General features: G+C 42.3%; 1 protein-coding gene across 2 annotated transcripts in view; it reads left to right on the top strand.

The window, feature by feature from the left end:
* Positions 1–22322, top strand: part of LOC110535142 (mitogen-activated protein kinase 1) — a 57000-nt gene that overhangs the window by 5557 nt on the left and 29121 nt on the right. For both annotated transcript variants that reach the window (XM_090191286.1, XM_090191288.1), the window contains exon 2: positions 21040–21222. In XM_090191286.1, the coding sequence (XP_090047412.1) occupies positions 21040–21222 (183 nt within the window). The remainder of the gene's footprint in view (positions 1–21039; positions 21223–22322) is intronic.

Raw genomic sequence — 22322 nt, 5'->3', positions numbered from 1 at the left:
GCAGACTACCCCTCTGGTGAGCCAGGGAGCAGACTACCCCTCTGGTGAGCCAGGGAGCAGACTACCCCTCTGGTGAGCCTCTGGTGAGCCAGGGAGCAGACTACCTCTCTGGTGAGCCAGGGAGCAGACTACCCCTCTGGCGAGCCAGGGAGCAGACTACCCCTCTGGTGAGCCAGGGAGCAGACTACCCCTCTGGTGAGCCAGGGAGCAGACTACCCCTCTGGTGAGCCAGGGAGCAGACTACCCCTCTGGTGAGCCAGGGAGCAGACTACCTCTCTGGTGAACCAGGGAGCAGACTACCCCTCTGTGGAGCCAGGGAGCAGACTACCCCTCTGTGGAGCCAGGGAGCAGACTACCCCTCTGTGGAGCCAGGGAGCAGACTACCCCTCTGTGGAGCCAGGGAGCAGACTACCTCTCTGGTGAGCCAGGGAGCAGACTACCCCTCTGGTGAGCCAGGGAGCAGACTACCCCTCTGTGGAGCCAAGGAGGCAGGGAACAACATGACTCTACTTGGAATACTCTCTGAATTCCCAGCCTGCCCCTCCCAGCCTCCCTCACACACTGAGCAAACACACATCCATCCTTCCTATTCACTCACTCACTCTCCTTTCCCTTTGTCAACACACACACACCTACACTTATACACCTACCTACCTACCTACACACACCTGAGGCTGTAGCCGGCTTTACCTTGCTGTGTGAACAGGGACTAGACTGGAGGAGCTTTCTAATCAACATGTTATCATGTTAGATATGTTAGCCATGTCTCCATATAGAGAGCTGCACGATATCCTGTTAAACCCAGTCCTAAAGGCCCACTATGTATTTAGTTATCACCACCAACTCTGTGTTGTTGTTTGTGTCGCACTGCTTTGCTTTATCTTGGCCAGGTTGCAGTTGTAAATGAGAACTTCTTCTCTACTGGCCTTCCTGATTAAATAAAGGTAAAATAAAATAAATAAACTCTCACTTAACTGCTGGTGCAGCCCATCTGCCACTTGGGAAACTAGGAGGATTTGGCCTGGCAATGCCAGACAGTTCCACTTTATAGCTAGATGAATATGTGATATGACTGAAACCACTACCTACATGTTACCTCACCTACCTCGTACCCCTGCACATTGACTTGGTACTAGGGCTGTTGAGGTGACCGTATTACCGACACACTGGCGGTCTAGAGTCACGTGACCGTTTCGTCATGGTAACTATGCTTCTCCAAGCTCTGATGTTGCTGATGGTCATTAGTAGTCTACCAAACTGGCTAACTGCCTGGTACTCAGCACTCTATTGTCCCTGTAATCACTCTGACAACAATGCAAATGTAATGGAGGCTATGTAATTGCGTGAGAAAACATACACATGGTTAGCAGATGTTAATGTGAGTGTAGCGAAATGCTTGTGCGTCTAATTCCGACCGTGCAGTAATATCTAACAAGTAATCTAACCTAACAATTTCACAACAACTACCTTATACACACAAATCTAAGTAAAGAAATGGAATATAAATATACAATAGATTTGCTCTAGCCAACCGTGTGCAGATGGCATACCAGAGTGGGCACGCTCGCTATATACAGTCGTGGCCAAAAGTTTTGAGAATGACACAAATATTAATTTCCACAAAGTTTGCTGCCTCAGTGTCTTTTTTGTCAGATGTTACTATGGAATACTGAAGTATAATTACAAGCATTTCATAAGTGTCAAAGACTTTTATTGACAATTACATGAAGTTGATGCAAAGAGGCAATATTTGCAGTGTTGACCCTTCTCTCTGCAATCCGCCCTGGCATGCTGTCAATTAACTTCTGGGCCACATCCTGACTGATGGCAGCCCATTCTTGCATAATCAATGCTTGGAGTTTGTCAGAATTTGTGGGTTTTTGTTTGTCCACCTGCCTCTTGAGGATTAACCACAAGTTCTCAATGGGATTAAGGTCTGGGGAGTTTCCTGGCAATGGACCCAAAATATCAATGTTTTGTTCCCCGAGCCACTTAGTTATCACTTCTTCCTTATGGCAAGGTGCTCCATCATGCTGGAAAAGGCATTGTTTGTCACCAAACTGTTCCTGGATGGTTGGGAGAAGTTGCTCTTGGGGATGTGTTGGTACCATTCTTTATTCATGGCTGTGTTCTTAGGCAAAATTGTGAGTGTGCACACTCCCTTGGCTGAGAAGCAACCCCACACATGAATGGTCTCAGGATGCTTTACTGTTGGCATGACACAGGACTGATGGTAGCGCTCACCTTGTCTTCTCCGGACAAGCTTTTCCCGGATGCCCCAAACAATCGGAAAGGGGATTCATCAGAGAAAATGACTTCACCCCAGTCCTCAGCAGTCCAATCCCTGTACCTTTGGCAGAATATCAGTCTGTCCCTGATGTTTTTCCTGGAGAGAAGTGGCTTCTTTGCTGCCCTTCTTGACACCAGGCCATCCTCCAAAAGTCTTCGCCTCACTGTGCGTACAGATGCACTCACACCTGCCTGCTGCCATTCCTGAGCAAGCTCTGTACTGGTGGTGCCCCGATCCCACAGCTGAATCAACTTTAGGAGACGGTCCTGGCGCTTGCTGGACTTTCTTGGGCACCCTGAAGCCGCCTTCACAACAATTGAATGCCTCTCCTTGAAGTTCTTGATGATCTGATAAATGGTTGATTTAGGTGCAATCTTACTGGCAGCAATATCCTTGGTTGTGAAGCCCTTTTTGTGCAAAGCAATGATGACGGCACGTGTTTCCTTGCAGTTAACCATGTTTGACAGAGGAAGAACAATGATTCTAAGCACCACCCTCCTTTTGAAGCTTCCAGTCTGTTATTCGAACTCAATCAGCATGACAGGGTGATTTCCAGCCTTGTCCTAGTTAACACTCACACCTGTGTTAACGAGAGAATTACTGACATGATGTCAGTATACAGTGCCTTGCGAAAGTATTCGGCCCCCTTGAACTTTGCGACCTTTTGCCACCTTTCAGGCTTCAAACATAAAGATATAAAACTGTATTTTTTTGTGAAGAATCAACAACAAGTGGGACACAATCATGAAGTGGAACAACATTTATTGGATATTTCAAACTTTTTTAACAAATCAAAAACTGAAAAATTGGGCGTGCAAAATTATTCAGCCCCTTTACTTTCAGTGCAGCAAACTCTCTCCAGAAGTTCAGTGAGGATCTCTGGATGATCTAATGTTGACCTAAATGACTAATGATGATAAATACAATCCACCTGTATGTAATCAAGTCTCCGTATAAATGCACCTGCACTGTGATAGTCTCAGAGGTCCGTTAAAAGCGCAGAGAGCATCATGAAGAACAAGGAACACACCAGGCAGGTCCGAGATACTGTTGTGAAGAAGTTTAAAGCCGGATTTGGATACAAAAAGATTTCCCAAGCTTTAAACATCCCAAGGAGCACTGTGCAAGCGATAATATTGAAATGGAAGGAGTATCAGACCACTGCAAATCTACCAAGACCTGGCCGTCCCTCTAAACTTTCAGCTCATACAAGGAGAAGACTGATCAGAGATGCAGCCAAGAGGCCCATGATCATTCTGGATGAACTGCAGAGATCTACAGCTGAGGTGGGAGACTCTGTCCATAGGACAACAATCAGTCGTATATTGCACAAATCTGGCCTTTATGGAAGAGTGGCAAGAAGGTAGCCATTTCTTAAAGATATCCATAAAAAGTGTCGTTTAAAGTTTGCCACAAGCCACCTGGGAGACACACCAAACATGTGGAAGAAGGTGCTCTGGTCAGATGAAACCAAAATTGAACTTTTTGGCAACAATGCAAGACGTTATGTTTGGCGTAAAAGCAACACAGCTGAACACACCATCCCCACTGTCAAACATGGTGGTGGCAGCATCATGGTTTGGGCCTGCTTTTCTTCAGCAGGGACAGGGAAGATGGTTAAAATTGATGGGAAGATGGATGGAGCCAAATACAGGACCATTCTGGAAGAAAACCTGATGGAGTCTGCAAAAGACCTGAGACTGGGACGGAGATTTGTCTTCCAACAAGACAATGATCCAAAACATAAAGCAAAATCTACAATGGAATGGTTCAAAAATAAACATATCCAGGTGTTAGAATGGCCAAGTCAAAGTCCAGACCTGAATCCAATCGAGAATCTGTGGAAAGAACTGAAAACTGCTGTTCACAAATGCTCTCCATCCAACCTCACTGAGCTCGAGCTGTTTTGCAAGGAGGAATGGGAAAACATTTCAGTCTCTCGATGTGCAAAACTGATAGAGACATACCCCAAGCGACTTACAGCTGTAATCGCAGCAAAAGGTGGCGCTACAAAGTATTAACTTAAGGGGGCTGAATAATTTTGCACGCCCAATTTTTCAGTTTTTGAAAAGTTTTGAAAAGTTTGAAATATCCAATAAATGTCGTTCCACTTCATGATTGTGTCCCACTTGTTGTTGATTCTTCACAAAAAAATACAGTTTTATATCTTTATGTTTGAAGCCTGAAATGTGGCAAAAGGTCGCAAAGTTCAAGGGGGCCGAATACTTTCGCAAGGCACTAAATAAATACCTGGTTAAATAAAGATGAAATAAAGGTGAAGTAAATAAAATAAAAACAGCTTGGAAAATTCCAGAAAATTATGTCATGGCTTTAGAAGCTTCTGATAGGCTAATTGACATCATTTGAGTCAATTGGAGGTGTACCTGTGGATGTATTTTATGGCCTACCTTCAAACTCAGTGCCTCTTTGCTTGACATCATGGGAATATCAAAAGAAATCAGACAAGACCTCAGGAAAAATAATTGTAGACGTCCACAAGTCTGGTCCATCCTTGGGAGCAATTTCCAAACACCTGAAGGTACCACGTTTATCTGTACAAACAATAGTACGCAAGTATAAACACCGAGGGATCACGCAGCCGTCATACCGCTCAGGAAGGAGACGTGTTCTGTCTCCTAGAGATGAACATACTTTGGTGCGAAAAGTGCTAATCAATCCCAGAACAACAGCAAAGGACCTTGTGAAGATGCTGGAGGAAACAGGTACAAAAGTATCTATATCCACAGTAAAACGAGTCCTGTATCGACATAACCTGAAAGGCCGCTCCGCATGGAAGAAGCCACTGCTCCAAAACCACCATAAAAAAGCCAGCCTATGGTTTGCAACTGCACATGGGGACAAAGATCGTACCTTTTGGAGAAATGTCCTCTGGGCTGATGAAACAAAAATGGAACTGTTTGGCCATAATGACCATTGTTATGTTTGGAGGAAAAAAGGGGAGGCTTGCAAGCCGAAGAATACCATCCCAACCGTGAAGCACGAGGGTGGCAGCATCATGTTGTGGGGGTGCTTTGCTGCAGGAGGGACTGGTGCACTTCACAAAATAGATGACATCATGAGAAAGGAAAATTATTTGGATATATTGAAGCAACTTCTCAAGACATCAGTCAGGAAGTTAAAGCTTGGTTGCAAATGGGTCTTCCAAATGGGCAATGACCACAAGCATACTTCCAAAGTTGTGGCCACTCCAATACCTTGACATTGTTGTCCATAAGCCATTTTGCCATCACAAAGCCCTGACCTCAATCCTATAAAACATTTGTGGGCAGAACTGAAAAAGTGTGTGCGAGCAAGGAGGCCTACAAACCTGACTCAGTTACACCAGCTCTGTCAGGAGGAATGGGACAAAATTCACCCAACTTATTGTGGGAAGCTTGTGGATGGCTACCCAAAACGTTTGACCCAAGTTAAACAATTTAAAGGAAATGCTACCAAATACTAATTGAGTTTATGTAAACTTCTGACTTCAACTGTATATAAATACATGCATGAGCAATAGATGATATAAAATACAGTATACAGTATATTCATATGAGATGAGTAATGTAAACATTATTACAATTATGCTCTACATGTCTTGTAAAGAGGATTAATTTTTTAATTTTAAGAAGTGATCGCTTTTTTAAAAAGTGGCTAGTGATTTCAAGTCTATGTAGGCAGCAGCCTCTCTATGTTAGTGATGGCTGTTTAACAGTCTGATGGCCTTGAGATAGAAGCTGTTTTTCAGTCTCTCGGTCCCAGCTTTGATGCACCTGTATTGACCTCACCTTCTGGATGATAGCGGGGTGAACAGGCAGTGGCTCGGGTGGTTGTTGTCCTTGATGATCTTTATGGCCTTCCTGTGACATCGGGTGGTGTAGGTGTCCTGGAGGGCAGGTAGTTTGCCCCCGGTGATGCGTTGTGCAGACCTCACTACCCTCTGGAGAGCCTTGCGGTTGTGGGCTGTGCAGTTGCCGTACCAGGCGGTGATGCAGCCCGACAGGATGCTCTCGATTGTGCATCTGTAAACGTTTGTTGGTCTTAGGGGCCAAGCCAAACTGTTGCGCCTGCTTCACCACACTGTCTGTGTGGGTGGACCATTTCAGTTTGTCCGTGATGGATCAGGCTCTATAGGCTACTGTATTTATTTATTTATCATCTTTCATAATATTAAGTATATTCCTTATATTTGCATGAAAATAAATCCTCCTTTCACCATTTAAGTGCATAGAGGACATGTATTTTCCCCTGCTGTTTCGATAGAATGGACCATTATCATGTACCTTTAAGTCAAACAAATTTCACAAATACATTATTTTGTATATGTAAAGATGAGATTTAAATCAAGAATAGTCTGATGTTAGCCTATCACTTGTGAATGATGCCCAGCATGAGAAACAATGCCTTTTTTTTTTGTTACAACTTGTTCAATTCATAATCGCACACCTCAGGCCTGTATGTTTTGATACGGTTTGTATCACAACTAAAGTGGCCAGATATCTTCTTAAAATGAAGAACATTAATCCTCTTTTACAAGGGGTGTAGAGCCTAAATGGGATACATAAGCAGCACGTGAGTTTCAAGTTTGGGGAAGATAATTTTCGCCATAAAACTGCACCTTTTATAATAAAAGCTTTACATGTATAATCAAATGTGTGGTCACTTTTGGCTGACGAAAAGTAAATGTGGTTCATCAAATATCTTCAATATGCTCCTCGGAATCGGATAAGGATGCGCACATTTGCGTCCCCGATTTGTCTTAACTTATAGCCTGTGAGAAACACCCGGTCACGTGACTGAGAACCGTGTGAGAGACCCTTCGGTTTGCACCCAGTAATAAGGGCAGAACTCGGGGCCGCGAAAAGGCTTGTTTTCTTTGTTTTTTTAGGGTGCATTACGCCCCCAAAGGGGATGCCGCCGCCGCCGTCAAATTCCAGGCATTATCAAGTGTTTTTCAAATTGTGAATGAGAGACTGATGTAGTGTGTACAGCCTGCGCAAAAAAAAACACACAGCAGCGTCAAGCAACCTTTTTCAAAATCATCATTAGTCGCATCATACAGCCTTACAATGTATTAAAAATCTAAACACACAGCCCAACATTTTCTTAAGACCTGGCTAGAATATATAATGGATTTATTGTAGTGGTGTAGGCTATATTACATGGATTTACTGTGATGGTGTAGGCTACATTACATGGATTTATTGGACTTTTTGAAATGTAGCGGTTCCAAAGGTCGGCATCATTGACTTGTGGGCTACGCGTGGAAGCCAGGAGATGCTGCATGTGTTTTGTTAGTTAACAGTCAATTACCGTGAGACAGTTATTTGCTTGACGATCACCGGCTGATGAAATTTCATGACTGCCACAGCCGTACTTGGTACCAGTACTCCTTGTGTACAGTCTCATTATTACCTCGTACCCCTACATATTGACTCGGTACCAGTACTCCTTGTATATAGTCTCATTATTACCTCGTACCCCTGCACGTTGACTCGGTACCAGTACTCCTCGTTTATAGTCTCATTATTACCTCAACTACCTCGTACCCCTGCACGTTGACTCGGTACCAGTACTCCTCGTTTATAGTCTCATTATTACCTCAACTACCTCGTACCCCTGCACATTGACTAGGTACCAGTACTCCTTGTATATAGTCTCATTATTACCTCGTACCCCTGCACATTGACTAGGTACCAGTACTCCTTGTATATAGTCTCATTATTACCTCGTACCCCTGCACATTGACTCGGTACCAGTACTCCTTGTATACAGTCTCATTATTACCTCGTACCCCTGCACATTGACTCGGTACCAGTACTCCTTGTATATAGTCTCATTATTACCTCAACTACCTCGTACCCCTGCACATTGACTCGGTACCAGTACTCCTTGTTTATAGTCTCATTATTACCTCAACTACCTCGTACCCCTGCACATTGACTCGGTACCAGTACTCCTTGTTTATAGTCTCATTATTACCTCAACTACCTCGTACCCATGTACAATGTTTTTGATGCCGGTGCTTCTTGTGTATATTATCTTGTTATTTTATTGTTACTATTTCCTTTTTTGCAAATGTTTCTCACTTTTTAACTCTGCATTGTTGGAAAGCGCCTGGAAGTAAGCATTTCACAGTAAAGTCTACACCTGTTGTGTTCAAGCAAATGTGAGAAATAAAATATATTTTGAATTTGAGAGGGAGAGGGAAGTAACTGAAATGGTTTTAACTGTGTATGGGGGATGCTACACTGCTAAATCTACTGGTAATTTAGCTCCTCTCTTTATCCCCCTCCACTACATTGCCATGGCAACAGCATGTTGCATAACCTTCAACAGCTGCAATATCTAAGGCCTTGTACTCTGTTTCCATGGAAACCCTGCCCCCCCCCCCCCCCCCCCCCCATGCTCGCTCAATTCAAAAGTCTTTATTGTCCTGGGAAACTGGGTTTTTTCTCTCTTGCTTTGGCAATCACACAAATTAACAGTTAACAACAACAAAAGATAGAAATGTCATTGAATGTGCTTAACAAAGTCACAAGGTGCATGGCCTCACTCTGTGTGCAATAACAGTGTTTAAACAACATTTTGGAATGCCGACCTCCTCTCTAGCCCGCGCCTACAATTATCTGTCCCTCAGTCGAGCAGTCAATTGACCTTTCAGCAGGACAATGACCTAAAACATCAGAACCAAATCTACACTGGCGTTGTTTACAGTGAATGTTCCTGAGTGGCCGAGTTAGATTTTTCCAAGTACATTTAAGTCAAACCTATGGCAAGACCTGAAAAATGGTTATCTAGCAATGATCAACAACCAATTTGACAGAGCTTGAAGAATTCTGAAAAGAATAATGGGCGAATGTTGGACAATCCAGATGTGGAAAGATCTTCAGTCTTGTTCACACTGCAGGCCTTAATTATGGAGTGAGATCCCTGACAAAAGGTTGAATCGTACGTATCCTTAGGATCGTAAGAAAAGCCACGTGTGAAACGTGACATTTAAACACCATGTTACGATGACAGACTATTTTAGGCTTGAACAATTGTGACGTACAATAATACCTTTCAGAGTTTAGGCAGTTTCATCTCACCAACAAAAAACGTTCACCACACGGCCTGTGAGGATTATTACCTCGTACACCTGCACGTTGACTCGGTACCAGTACTCCTACTCTGAGCTACCTGAACAATCATAACACCGTATAAAACCCAGAAGTCAGGGAAACCTGAAAGGATCCTGCACGTTTTCAAGTTAAAAGTCTCTATGACTCCTCAGTTGAGTTTACTTCACGTTTAGGTAGCTAATGGAGTTGTTTACCAGCGTAAGTCTAGATAGCACTATCTGTATTATGTCTACAACAGTGCAGTTTCAGCCCGCTAGGTGTCTCTCCACAGCATGGACATATCTCTGGATGACGTGGACATCCCCATGAATGCAACTTCATATGACACATTCAACATTACACCGTCCCATTCTCTGGGCTCTGTCTGCAATCATAACCAGTAGTATCTACCAGGAATCATGACCAGTAGTATCTACCAGGAATAATGACCAGTAGTATCTACCAGGAATAATAACCAGTAGTATCTACCAGGAATAATAACCAGTAGTATCTACCAGGAATAATAACCAGTAGTATCTACCAGGAATAATGACCAGTAGTATCCACCAGGAATAATAACCAGTAGTATCTACCAGGAATAATGACCAGTAGTATCTACCAGGAATAATGACCAGTAGTATCCACCAGGAATAATGACCAGTAGTATCTACCAGGAATAATGACCAGTAGTATCTACCAGGAATAATAACCAGTAGTATCTACCAGGAATAATGACCAGTAGTATCTACCAGGAGTAATGACCAGTAGTATCTACCAGGAATAATAACCAGTAGTATCTACCAGGAATAATGACCAGTAGTATCTACCAGGAATAATGACCAGTAGTATCCACCAGGAATAATGAATCATAACCAGTAGTGTCTACCAGGAATCATGACCAGTAGTGTATACCAGGAATAATGACCAGTAGTAGCTACCAGGAATAATGACCAGTAGTATCCACCAGGAATAATGACCAGTAGTATCTACCAGGAATAATGACCAGTAGTGTATACCAGGAATAATGACCAGTAGTATCTACCAGGAATAATGACCAGTAGTATCTACCAGGAATCATGACCAGTAGTATCTACCAGGAATCATGACCAGTAGTATCTACCAGGAATCATAACCGGTAGTGTCTACCAGGAATCATAACCAGTAGTGTCTACCAGGAATCATAACCAGTAGTATCTACCAGGAATCATAACCAGTAGTATCTACCAGGAATCATAACCAGTAGTATCTACCAGTAATAATAACCAGTAGTATCTACCAGTAATAATGACCAGTAGTATCTACCAGGAATAATGACCAGTAGTATCCACCAGGAATAATGAATCATAACCAGTAGTGTCTACCAGGAATCATAACCAGTAGTATCTACCAGGAATAATAACCAGTAGTATCCACCAGGAATAATGAATCATAACCAGTAGTATCTACCAAGAATCATGACCAGTAGTATCTACCAGGAATAATGACCAGTAGTATCTACCAGGAATCACAAGCAGTAGTATCTACCAGGAATCACAAGCAGTAGTATCTACCAAGAATCACAAGCAGTAGTATCTACCAGGAATCATGACCAGTAGTATCTACCAGGAATAATGACCAGTAGTGTCTACCAGGAATCATAACCAGTAGTGTCTACCAGGAATCATAACCAGTAGTATCTACCAGGAATCATAACCAGTAGTATCTACCAGGAATCATAACCAGTAGTATCTACCAGGAATCATGACCAGTAGTATCTACCAGGAATCATAACCGGTAGTGTCTACCAGGAATCATAACCAGTAGTGTCTACCAGGAATCATAACCAGTAGTATCTACCAGGAATCATAACCAGTAGTATCTACCAGGAATCATGACCAGTAGTATCTACCAGGAATAATGACCAGTAGTGTCTACCAGGAATCATAACCAGTAGTGTCTACCAGGAATCATAACCAGTAGTATCTACCAGGAATCATAACCAGTAGTATCTACCAGGAATCATGACCAGTAGCATCTACCAGGAATCATAACCAGTAGTATCTACCAGGAATAATGACCAGTAGTATCTACCAGGAATAATAACCAGTAGTATCTACCAGGAATAATGACCAGTAGTATCTACCAGGAATAATGACCAGTAGTATCCACCAGGAATAATTAATCATAACCAGTAGTATCTAACAGGAATAATGAATCACAATCAGTAGTATCTACCAGGAATAATGAATCATAACCAGTAGTATCTACCAGGAATAATGACCAGTAGTATCTACCAGGAATCATGACCAGTAGTATCTACCAAGAATCATGACCAGTAGTATCTACCAGGAATCATGACCAGTAGTATCTACCAGGAATCATGACCAGTAGTATCTACCAGGAATCATGACCAGTAGTATCTACCAAGAATCATGACCAGTAGTATCTACCAGGAATCATGACCAGTAGTATCTACCAGGAATCACAAGCAGTAGTATCTACCAGGAATAATGAATCATAACCAGTAGTATCTACCAGGAATAATGACCAGTAGTATCTACCAGGAATAATGACCAGTAGTATCTACCAGGAATAATGACCAGTAGTATCTACCAGGAATCATGACCAGTAGTATCTACCAGGAATAATGACCAGTAGTATCTACCAGGAATCATAACCAGTAGTATCTACCAGGAATCATGACCAGTAGTATCTACCAGGAATCATAACCGGTAGTGTCTACCAGGAATCATAACCAGTAGTGTCTACCAGGAATCATAACCAGTAGTATCTACCAGGAATCATAACCAGTAGTATCTACCAGGAATCATGACCAGTAGTATCTACCAGTAATAATAACCAGTAGTATCTACCAGTAATAATGACCAGTAGTATCTACCAGGAATAATGACCAGTAGTATCTACCAGGAATCATGACCAGTAGTATCTACCAGGAATAATGACCAGTAGTATCTACCAGGAATCATAACCAGTAGTATCTACCAGGAATCATAACCAGTAGTATCTACCAGGAATAATGAATAATGACCAGTAGTATCTACCAGGAATCATGACCAGTAGTATCTACCAAGAATCATGACCAGTAGTATCTACCAGGAATAATGACCAGTAGTATCTACCAGGAATCATGACCAGTAGTATCTACCAGGAATCATAACCAGTAGTATCTACCAGGAATCATAACCAGTAGTATCTACCAGGAATAATGAATCATAACCAGTAGTGTCTACCAGGAATAATGAATCATAACCAGTCGTGTATACCAGGAATAATGAATCATAACCAGTAGTGTATACCAGGAATAATGACCAGTAGTGTATACCAGGAATAATGACCAGTAGTAGCTACCAGGAATAATGACCAGTAGTATCTACCAGGAATAATGACCGGTAGTATCTACCAGGAATCATAACCGGTAGTATCTACCAGGAATCATAACCGGTAGTATCTACCAGGAATAATGAATAATAACCAGTAGTATCTACCAGGAATAATGACCAGTAGTATCTACCAAGAATCATGACCAATAGTATCTACCAGGAATCATAACCAGTAGTATCTACCAGGAATCATAACCAGTAGTGTCTACCAGGAATCATAACCAGTAGTGTCTACCAGGAATCATAACCAGTAGTGTCTACCAGGAATCATAACCAGTAGTGTCTACCAGGAATCATAACCAGTAGTATCTACCAGGAATCATAACCAGTAGTATCTACCAGGAATCATAACCGGTAGTATCTACCAGGAATAATGAATCATAACCAGTTGTATCTACCAGGAATAATAACCAGTTGTATCTACCAGGAATAATGACCAGTAGTATCTACCAAGAATCATGACCAATAGTATCTACCAGGAATAATGACCAGTAGTATCTACCAGGAATCATGACCAGTAGTACCTACCAGGAATCATAACCAGTAGTGTCTACCAGGAATCATAACCAGTAGTGTCTACCAGGAATCATAACCAGTAGTGTCTACCAGGAATCATAACCAGTAGTATCTACCAGGAATCATAACCAGTAGTATCTACCAGGAATCATAACCAGTAGTATCTACCAGGAATCATAACCAGTAGTATCTACCAGGAATAATGACCAGTAGTATCTACCAGGAATCATAACCAGTAGTATCTACCAGGAATAATAACCAGTAGTATCCACCAGGAATCATAACCAGTAGTATCCACCAGGAATCATAACCAGTAGTATCTACCAGGAATCATAACCAGTAGTATCCACCAGGAATCATAACCAGTAGTATCCACCAGGAATCATAACCAGTAGTATCTACCAGGAATCATAACCAGTAGTATCTACCAGGAATAATAACCAGTAGTATCTACCAGGAATAATGACCAGTAGTATCTACCAGGAATAATGACCAGTAGTATCTACCAGGAATCATAACCAGTAGTATCTACCAGGAATCATAACCAGTAGTATCTACCAGGAATCATAACCAGTAGTATCTACCAGGAATCATAACCAGTAGTATCTACCAGGAATCATAACCAGTAGTATCTACCAGGAATCATAACCAGTAGTGTCTACCAGGAATCATAACCAGTAGTATCTACCAGGAATAATGACCAGTAGTATCTACCAGGAATCATGACCAGTAGTATCTACCAGGAATCATAACCAGTAGTATCTACCAGGAATCATAACCAGTAGTATCTACCAGGAATCATAACCAGTAGTATCTACCAGTAATCATAACCAGTAGTGTCTACCAGGAATCATAACCAGTAGTATCTACCAGGAATAATGAATCATAACCAGTAGTATCTACCAGGAATCATAACCAGTAGTATCTACCAGGAATCATAACCAGTAGTATCTACCAGGAATCATAACCAGTAGTGTCTACCAGGAATCATAACCAGTAGTGTCTACCAGGAATCATGAATCATAACCGGTCGTGCCGACCGGGGATCGTTAAAGGCACATAATGTAGGACTATATGCATCCTAGCCAAGTGAAGAGCAGGGCATCGTTCCGACACGTTTCAACATTTTAATTCATCCTTCATTCAGTTCAGTGTGTAATCAAATTGTATTAGTCACAAGCGCCGAATACAACAGGTGTAGTAGACCTCACAGTGAAATGCTGAATACAACAGGTGTAGTAGACCTCACAGTGAAATGCTGAATACAACAGGTGTAGTAGACCTCACAGTGAAATGCTGAATACAACAGGTGTAGTAGACCTCACAGTGAAATGCTGAATACAACAGGTGTAGTAGACCTTACAGTGAAATGCTGAATACAACAGGTGTAGTAGACCTCACAGTGAAATGCTGAATACAACAGGTGTAGTAGACCTCACAGTGAAATGCTGAATACAACAGGTGTAGTAGACCTTACAGTGAAATGCTGAATACAACAGGTGTAGTAGACCTTACAGTGAAATGCTGAATACAACAGGTGTAGTAGACCTTACAGTGAAATGCTGAATACAACAGGTGTAGTAGACCTTACAGTGAAATGCTGAATACAACAGGTGTAGTAGACCTTACAGTGAAATGCTGAATACAACAGGTGTAGTAGACCTTACAGTGAAATGCTGAATACAACAGGTATAGTAGACCTTACAGTGAAATGCTGAATACAACAGGTGTAGTAGACCTCACAGTGAAATGCTGAATACAACAGGTGTAGTAGACCTCACAGTGAAATGCTGAATACAACAGGTGTAGTAGACCTTACAGTAAAATGCTGAATACAACAGGTGTAGTAGACCTTACAGTGAAATGCTGAATACAACAGGTGTAGTAGACCTCACAGTGAAATGCTGAATACAACAGGTGTAGTAGACCTTACAGTGAAATGCTGACTTACGAGCCCCTAACCAACAATGCAGTTTCATTCAGTCATTTGTCTGCGTTGCAGTAGGAATTAAATCTGAGAATAGAATCCATTTGTTTATTGAAATCCATGTGTCCGTGTGTTCTTTAGCCTATCACTTGAATTCATTGTTTCATTTTTAGGTTTTTCCAAATACAAAATAGGCCTTCAACTTGTAGGCGTTCGCAATTTAGGCGATAATTTTGGGTACTGGTGTGTTATGGGATAATTGTGGAACTCTTATTTGTGTTCTGTAACTGTTTTTATCACAGGGCTCACAGGCCTCCTAAATAAATGTTAAACAGAATAGTTGATGAAGCACATACAGTGGTGGATAGGGAAATCAAATCTGGCAATATAAACAGGCTGCAGATGGTCTTGACCATTTGGGACCCCTTGGCTATAACCTGTCCTGAGTTAAATAGCTAAGGACTTCATCAATATTTAGTTTTGTCTCATTTATTGATATGAATATAGCCTCTGCGTAATGGGGTTGTGCAATGCAAATGGTTTTAACAAGCCTCCATACAGAGTGGAATTCACTAATACAACAGTCAAAATGCCTAATATACAGTCCGTGCTCCCAAATACTGGAACAAGTGCGATTCATTTGTTGACATGATCACCACAGTAGCCCCATGCGGCTATAAAAATAAATTATGCAATTATATGGTAACAGCATGGCATATTTACATAGTGGAATCGGCCTAAATTATATTTATTGTCTATCTTGTAGCTCAGGTGGTTATTCTAGCCTCTTCTGTGTCTTTTATCATTCTCACACGAGTCATTAGCTGAAGGCCCAAGCCTTTACGGCGCCATCTACTGGTGTAATGTCGTTATTGAATGCAGTTCTAAAACCAGCTCTCGACTTATTTTGGAAATGAAACCGGAAGCTGCGAAGCAACTCTAACTTCTGGGCCAGAGTGGTTTGGTCGACTAGCTAACTTCTGTTCATGTCCTTTACAGATGCCACATTACTGACCAAAGTTTGCGTACGCATAACAAAAGATCTGAAACCACCGGAGATGTAAAGTAAGAATTGAACGTGTAAAAATGTTCATTTATAGTCTTTATAATAGTTTTTACTGGCGGTTTACAGATCGAATGTAATGTTAACGTTACATGTTTCACGGATGTCTTTTAACATTCTGTAGCGACTGGCACAGACAGCTGTGTGTTATGTGTTCGGCTAGTAGGTGGTTGTGTTGTACTTACCAGTACCCAGTGTTCGCGGGGTCCGACATGCCAATCAACCTGCTATCTGCCAATCACAGGAATGCCTGGGATGTTCTGATGCCGGGCATCCTGGTGGTTGGCTGAGAGGCGTGGAGGGGGCGGGGCATTGGAAGTTAAGACCAAGTTTAGCCTTTGTTCTCTGTCTTACGTCTGGGCTTCACAAGAGAAGGTCACGGTTGGCTTGTGGGGTATCTTTTGTTTATTTGGCGTGAGCTAAGGCCAAACAGTAGCCTGTGTAAAGTTGGGTTAATAAACCGTCAATTCGTAAACTCAACCCTCTGTCTGGACAATTGTTCCTTTATGATCTCGTCAGGTCATGATAATACTTTACGTGTGGATTTTCTTACGATCCTAACGATACGCACGTGCAACCTTTTTGGCAGCTATCTCGCTCCACACTTAATGATCAAATCAGTTTTGGACGACTGACTGTTCAAACAGCAAGTTCTAAGTGACCACATAGCTGTCATTTGCTGTCAAGGTTACACTAGTTGTCATAGTAACAACAGGTGTGTGTGTGCAGGGGCGTAGGCTGATTGGTGGTGGTGGTGCTTCCAAAGGTGACAACAATGGCTGCCGTGGACGTTTCCCAGTTGCTCTGACTGATCAAAATCACGGTCTAATAAGACTTAAATCCTCAAAGAATTGATCAACTTTCAGCTAGGTAACCACACCAGTCAACTACTAGCTAGGTAACCACACCAGTCAACTACTAGCTAGGTAACCACACCAGTCAACTACTAGCTAGGTAACCACACCAGTCAACTACTAGCTAGGTAACCACACCAGTCAACTACTAGCTAGGTAGCCACACCAGTCAACTACTAGCTAGGTAGCCACACCAGTCAACTACTAGCTAGGTAGCCACACCAGTCAACTACTAGCTAGGTAGCCACACCAGTCAACTACTAGCTAGGTAGCCACACCAGTTAACTACTAGCTAGGTAGCCACACCAGTCAACCACTAGCTAGGTAGCCACATCAGTCAACTACTAGCTAGGTAGCCACACCAGTTAACTACTAGCTAGGTAGCCACACCAGTTAACTACTAGCTAGGTAGCCACACCAGTCAACCACTATCTAGGTAGCCACACCAGTCAACCACTAGCTAGGTAGCCACACCAGTCAACCACTAGCTAGGTAACCACACCAGTCAACTACTAGCTAGGTAACCACACCAGTCAACTACTAGCTAGGTAACCACACCAGTCAACTACTAGCTAGGTAACCACACCAGTCAACTACTAGCTAGGTAACCACACCAGTCAACTACTAGCTAGGTAACCACACCAGTCAACTACTAGCTAGGTAGCCACACCAGTCAACTACTAGCTAGGTAGCCACTGGCCACAGCAGTCAACTACTAGCTAGGTAGCCACTGGCCACAGTAGTCAACTAGCTAGGTAGCCACACCAGTCAAGTACTAGCTAGGTAGCCACTGGCCAGAGCAGTCAACTAGCTAGGTAGCCACACCAGTCAACTACTAGCTAGGTAGCCACTGGCCACAGAAGTCAACTAGCTAGGTGATATAGCCCAGTGTTACATGGTGATATAGCCCAGTGTTACATGGTGATATAGCCCAGTGTTACATGGTGATATAGCCCAGTGTTACATGGTGATATAGCCCAGTGTTACATGGTGATATAGCCCAGTGTTACATGGTGATATAGCCCAGTGTTACATGGTGATATAGCCCAGTGTTACATGGTGATATAGTCCAGTGTTACATGGTGATATAGTCCAGTGTTACATGGTGATATAGCCCAGTGTTACATGGTGATATAGTCCAGTGTTACATGGTGATATAGCCCAGTGTTACATGGTGATATAGCCCAGTGTTACATGGTGATATAGCCCAGTGTTACATGGTGATATAGTCCAGTGTTACATGGTGATATAGCCCAGTGTTACATGGTGATATAGCCCAGTGTTACATGGTGATATAGCCCAGTGTTACATGGTGATATAGCCCAGTGTTACATGGTGATATAGCCCAGTGTTACATGGTGATATAGCCCAGTGTTACATGGTGATATAGCCCAGTGTTACATGGTGATATAGCCCAGTGTTACATGGTGATATAGCCCAGTGTTACATGGTGATATAGTCCAGTGTTACATGGTGATATAGCCCAGTGTTACATGGTGATATAGCCCAGTGTCACATGGTGATATAGCCCAGTGTTACATGGTGATATAGTCCAGTGTTACATGGTGATATAGCCCAGTGTTACATGGTGATATAGCCCAGTGTTACATGGTGATATAGCCCAGTGTTACATGGTGATATAGCCCAGTGTTACATGGTGATATAGCCCAGTGTTACATGGTGATATAGCCCAGTGTTACATGGTGATATAGCCCAGTGTTACATGGTGATATAGCCCAGTGTTACATGGTGATATAGTCCAGTGTTACATGGTGATATAGCCCAGTGTTACATGGTGATATAGCCCAGTGTGAGTCACCAGGTTTTTTGAAACGAGGCATGAGAAGACTATGGATTTGTTTTTCAATTAGGGTGTGCAGGGTGAATACGTGGTCTGTTGTACGGTAATTTGGTGAAAAGCCATTTTGTGATTTGCTTGTACATTGATTTCAATGAGTAAATGTAGAAGTCTGCTGTTAATTATTTTGCAGAGGATTTTCCCCAAGGTTACTGTTGATATCCCACAGTAGTTGTTTGTCTCCACTTTTGTGGATTGGGGGGGGGGGGGTTCAGTCCTTCGTTCCAAATATTGGGGAAGATTCCACAGCTGAGGATGATGTTAAAAAGTATAGCCAATTGGAATTCATATTTTATCATTTCATTAAGGATACCATCAACACCACAGGCCTTTTTGGGTTGGAGGGTTTGTATTTTGTCCTGTAGTTCATTCAATGTAATTGACGAATCCAGTGGGTTCTCAAGTCTATTTTTAAAATGTATTTTAAAATATTTTTAACCTGTTGAATCTATGGGGGCGCTATTTCATTATTGGATAAAAAAACGTGCCCGTTTTAAGCGCAATATTTTGTCACGAAAAGATGCTTGACTATGCATATAATTTTGGAAAGATATAAGCATATAAGCTTTGGAAAGAAAACACTCTGACGTTTCCAAATCTGCAAATATATTATCTGTGAGTGCCACAGAAGTCATGCTACAGGCGAAACCAAGATGAAACTTCAAACAGGAAATGAGCAGAATTTCTGAAGCTCTGTTTTCCAATGTCTCCTTATATGGCTGTGAATGCAGCAGGAACGAGCCTGCGCTTTCTGTCGTTTCTTCAAGATGTCTGCAGCATTGTGACGTATTTGTAGGCATATCATTGGAAGATTGGCCATAAGAGACTACATTTTCCAGGGGTCCGCCCGGTGTCCTTTGTCTAAATTGGTGCGTAATCTTCAGTTGCGGGCATTTTCTCCTGGGATTCAGGACAGAAAGCACACTTCCACGAAGGATATATCATCGAAGAGATATGTGAAAAACACCTTTAGGATTGGTTCTAAACAACGTTTGCCATGTTTCAGTCGATATTATGGAGTTAATTTGGAAAAAAGTTCGGCGTTTTGATGACTGGATTTTCGTTTTTTTTTGGTAGCCAAACGTGACGCACCAAACGGAGCGATTTCTTCTAAACAAATAATCTTTCAGGAAAAACTGAACATTTGCTATCTAACAGAGTCTCCTCATTGAAAACATCTGAAGTTCTTCAAAGGTAAATTATTTTATTTGAATGCTTTTCTGTTTTTTGTGAAAATGTTGCCTGCTGAATGCTAACGCTAATGCTAACACTAATTGCTATGCTAGCTAGCAACTGTTACACAAATGATTGTTTTCCTATGGTTGAGAAGCATATTTTGAAAATCTGAGATGACAGTGTTGTTAACAAAAGGCTAAGCTTGAGAGCTAGCATATTTATTTCATTTGCGATTTTCATGAATAGTTAGCGTTGCGTTATGGTAATGAGCTTGAGATGGTATTCACGATCCCGGATCCGGGATGGCTAAGTGCAAGAGGTTTTAAAATGTATTTTTATCTAATTGGTAGTTAGTCTTGTCCCATCACCGCAAACTCCCATACGGACTCGGGAGAGGCGGGGGCATGCGTCCTCGGAACCACGACCCTACCAAGCTGCTCTGCTTCGTGACACACTGCTTGCTTAACCAGGAAGCCAGCCGCACCAATGTGTCGGAGGAAACACCGTACAACTGGCGACCGTGTCAGCCGTGTCAATTGTGCATCACCTCATGAATCTCCCGGTCGCGGCCGGCTGCAACACAAGTGCCTTAGACCACTGAGTCACTCAGAGGCCCAGAGTTCTGGTAGTCTTTAATAGTTGATTCTAAGATTTGTATTTGATGTGTGTTTTTGCTATTTGTTCTTTGTAACAGAGACAAAAAGATTGGAGAAGTGGTTTATCCAGAACCTTTGTTTTGGATAGATACGTATTTGTGTTTACTGTGTTCCAATTTTCCCAGAAGTGGTTAGATTCAGTGGATTTTTTTCAAAATTCAGCTGATTCTCTCTCACTCAGACTCTAACCTGCTCTCTCTACCCCCCCCCCCCCAGCTCTGCGTATTGCCGTGACAACAAGGTCCGCGTGGCGATAAAGAAGATCAGTCCGTTTGAGCACCAGACATACTGCCAGAGGACTCTGAGAGAGATTAAGATCCTGCTGCGCTTCAAACATGAGAACATCATCAGCATCAACGACATCATCCTCACGCCCTCCATCGATCAGATGAAGGACGTGTATCCTTTACCTAATGATGTCAGTAAACTTGTTCCTCGCCACACACACAGAGAGACATGTACACACACTCTTCTCTCCCACACATACCCCACAGGAATGCTGTACCTCACATTCACCAGGACAGTATCATAATGATTTCTAGACATTTGTTAGTAATGTTGTCAGACCTTACTCAGTTTCATCACAGGAATGTTGTCCTAACGTTGATGCCCGGCAACGTCCAGCCAATCAGAGAATGTTAGAGGGACAGTGGTTAGGTTTCAAGGCCTCCAAATACACTGAGCGTACAGAACATTAGGAACACCTGCTCTCTCCATGACAGACTGACCAGGTGAATCCAGGTGAAAGCTATGATCGCTTATTGATCTCACTTGTTAAGTCAACTTCAATCAGTGTAGATGAAGGGGAGGAGACAGGTTAAAAGAAGGACTTTTAAGCCTTGAGACAATTGAGACATGGATTGTGTGTGTGTGCTATTCAGAGGGTGAATGGGCAAGACAAAAGATTGAAGTGCCTTTGAATGGGGTATGGTTGTAGGTGCCAGGCTCACCGGTTTGTGTCAAGAACTGCAACTCTGCTGGGTTTTTCACGTTCAACAGTTTCCCATGTGTATAAGGAATGGTCCACCACCCAAAGGACATCCAGACAACTTGACACAACTGTGGGAAGCGTTGGGGTCAACATGGACCAGCATCCCTGTGGAACTCTTTGGACACCTTGTAGAGTCCATGTCCAGATGAATTGAGGCTGTTCTAAAGGCAAAGGGGGCGTGCTAATATTTTGTGCATCAGGCTAACACAACACTATAACATACTGAAGTTCACTACCGGTCAAAAGATTTAGAACACCTACTTATTCAAGGGTTTTTATTTAATTTTGTACTATTTTCTACATTGTAGAATAATAGTGAAGACATCAAAACTATGAAATAACACATATAGAATCATGTAGTAACCAAAAAAGTGTCAAACAAATCAGAATATATTTTATTCAAATAGCCACCCTTTGCCTTGATGACAGCTTTGCACACTTGGCATTCTATCAACCAGCTTCATGAGGAATGCTTTAACAACATTCTTGAAGGAGTTCCCACATATGC

The sequence above is a fragment of the Oncorhynchus mykiss genome, chromosome 11, assembly GCF_057628025.1.
Source record: "Oncorhynchus mykiss isolate SJ-2025 chromosome 11, ASM5762802v1, whole genome shotgun sequence".
Taxonomy (NCBI): domain Eukaryota; kingdom Metazoa; phylum Chordata; class Actinopteri; order Salmoniformes; family Salmonidae; genus Oncorhynchus; species Oncorhynchus mykiss.
This window is presented reverse-complemented; position numbering and strand designations above follow the sequence as displayed.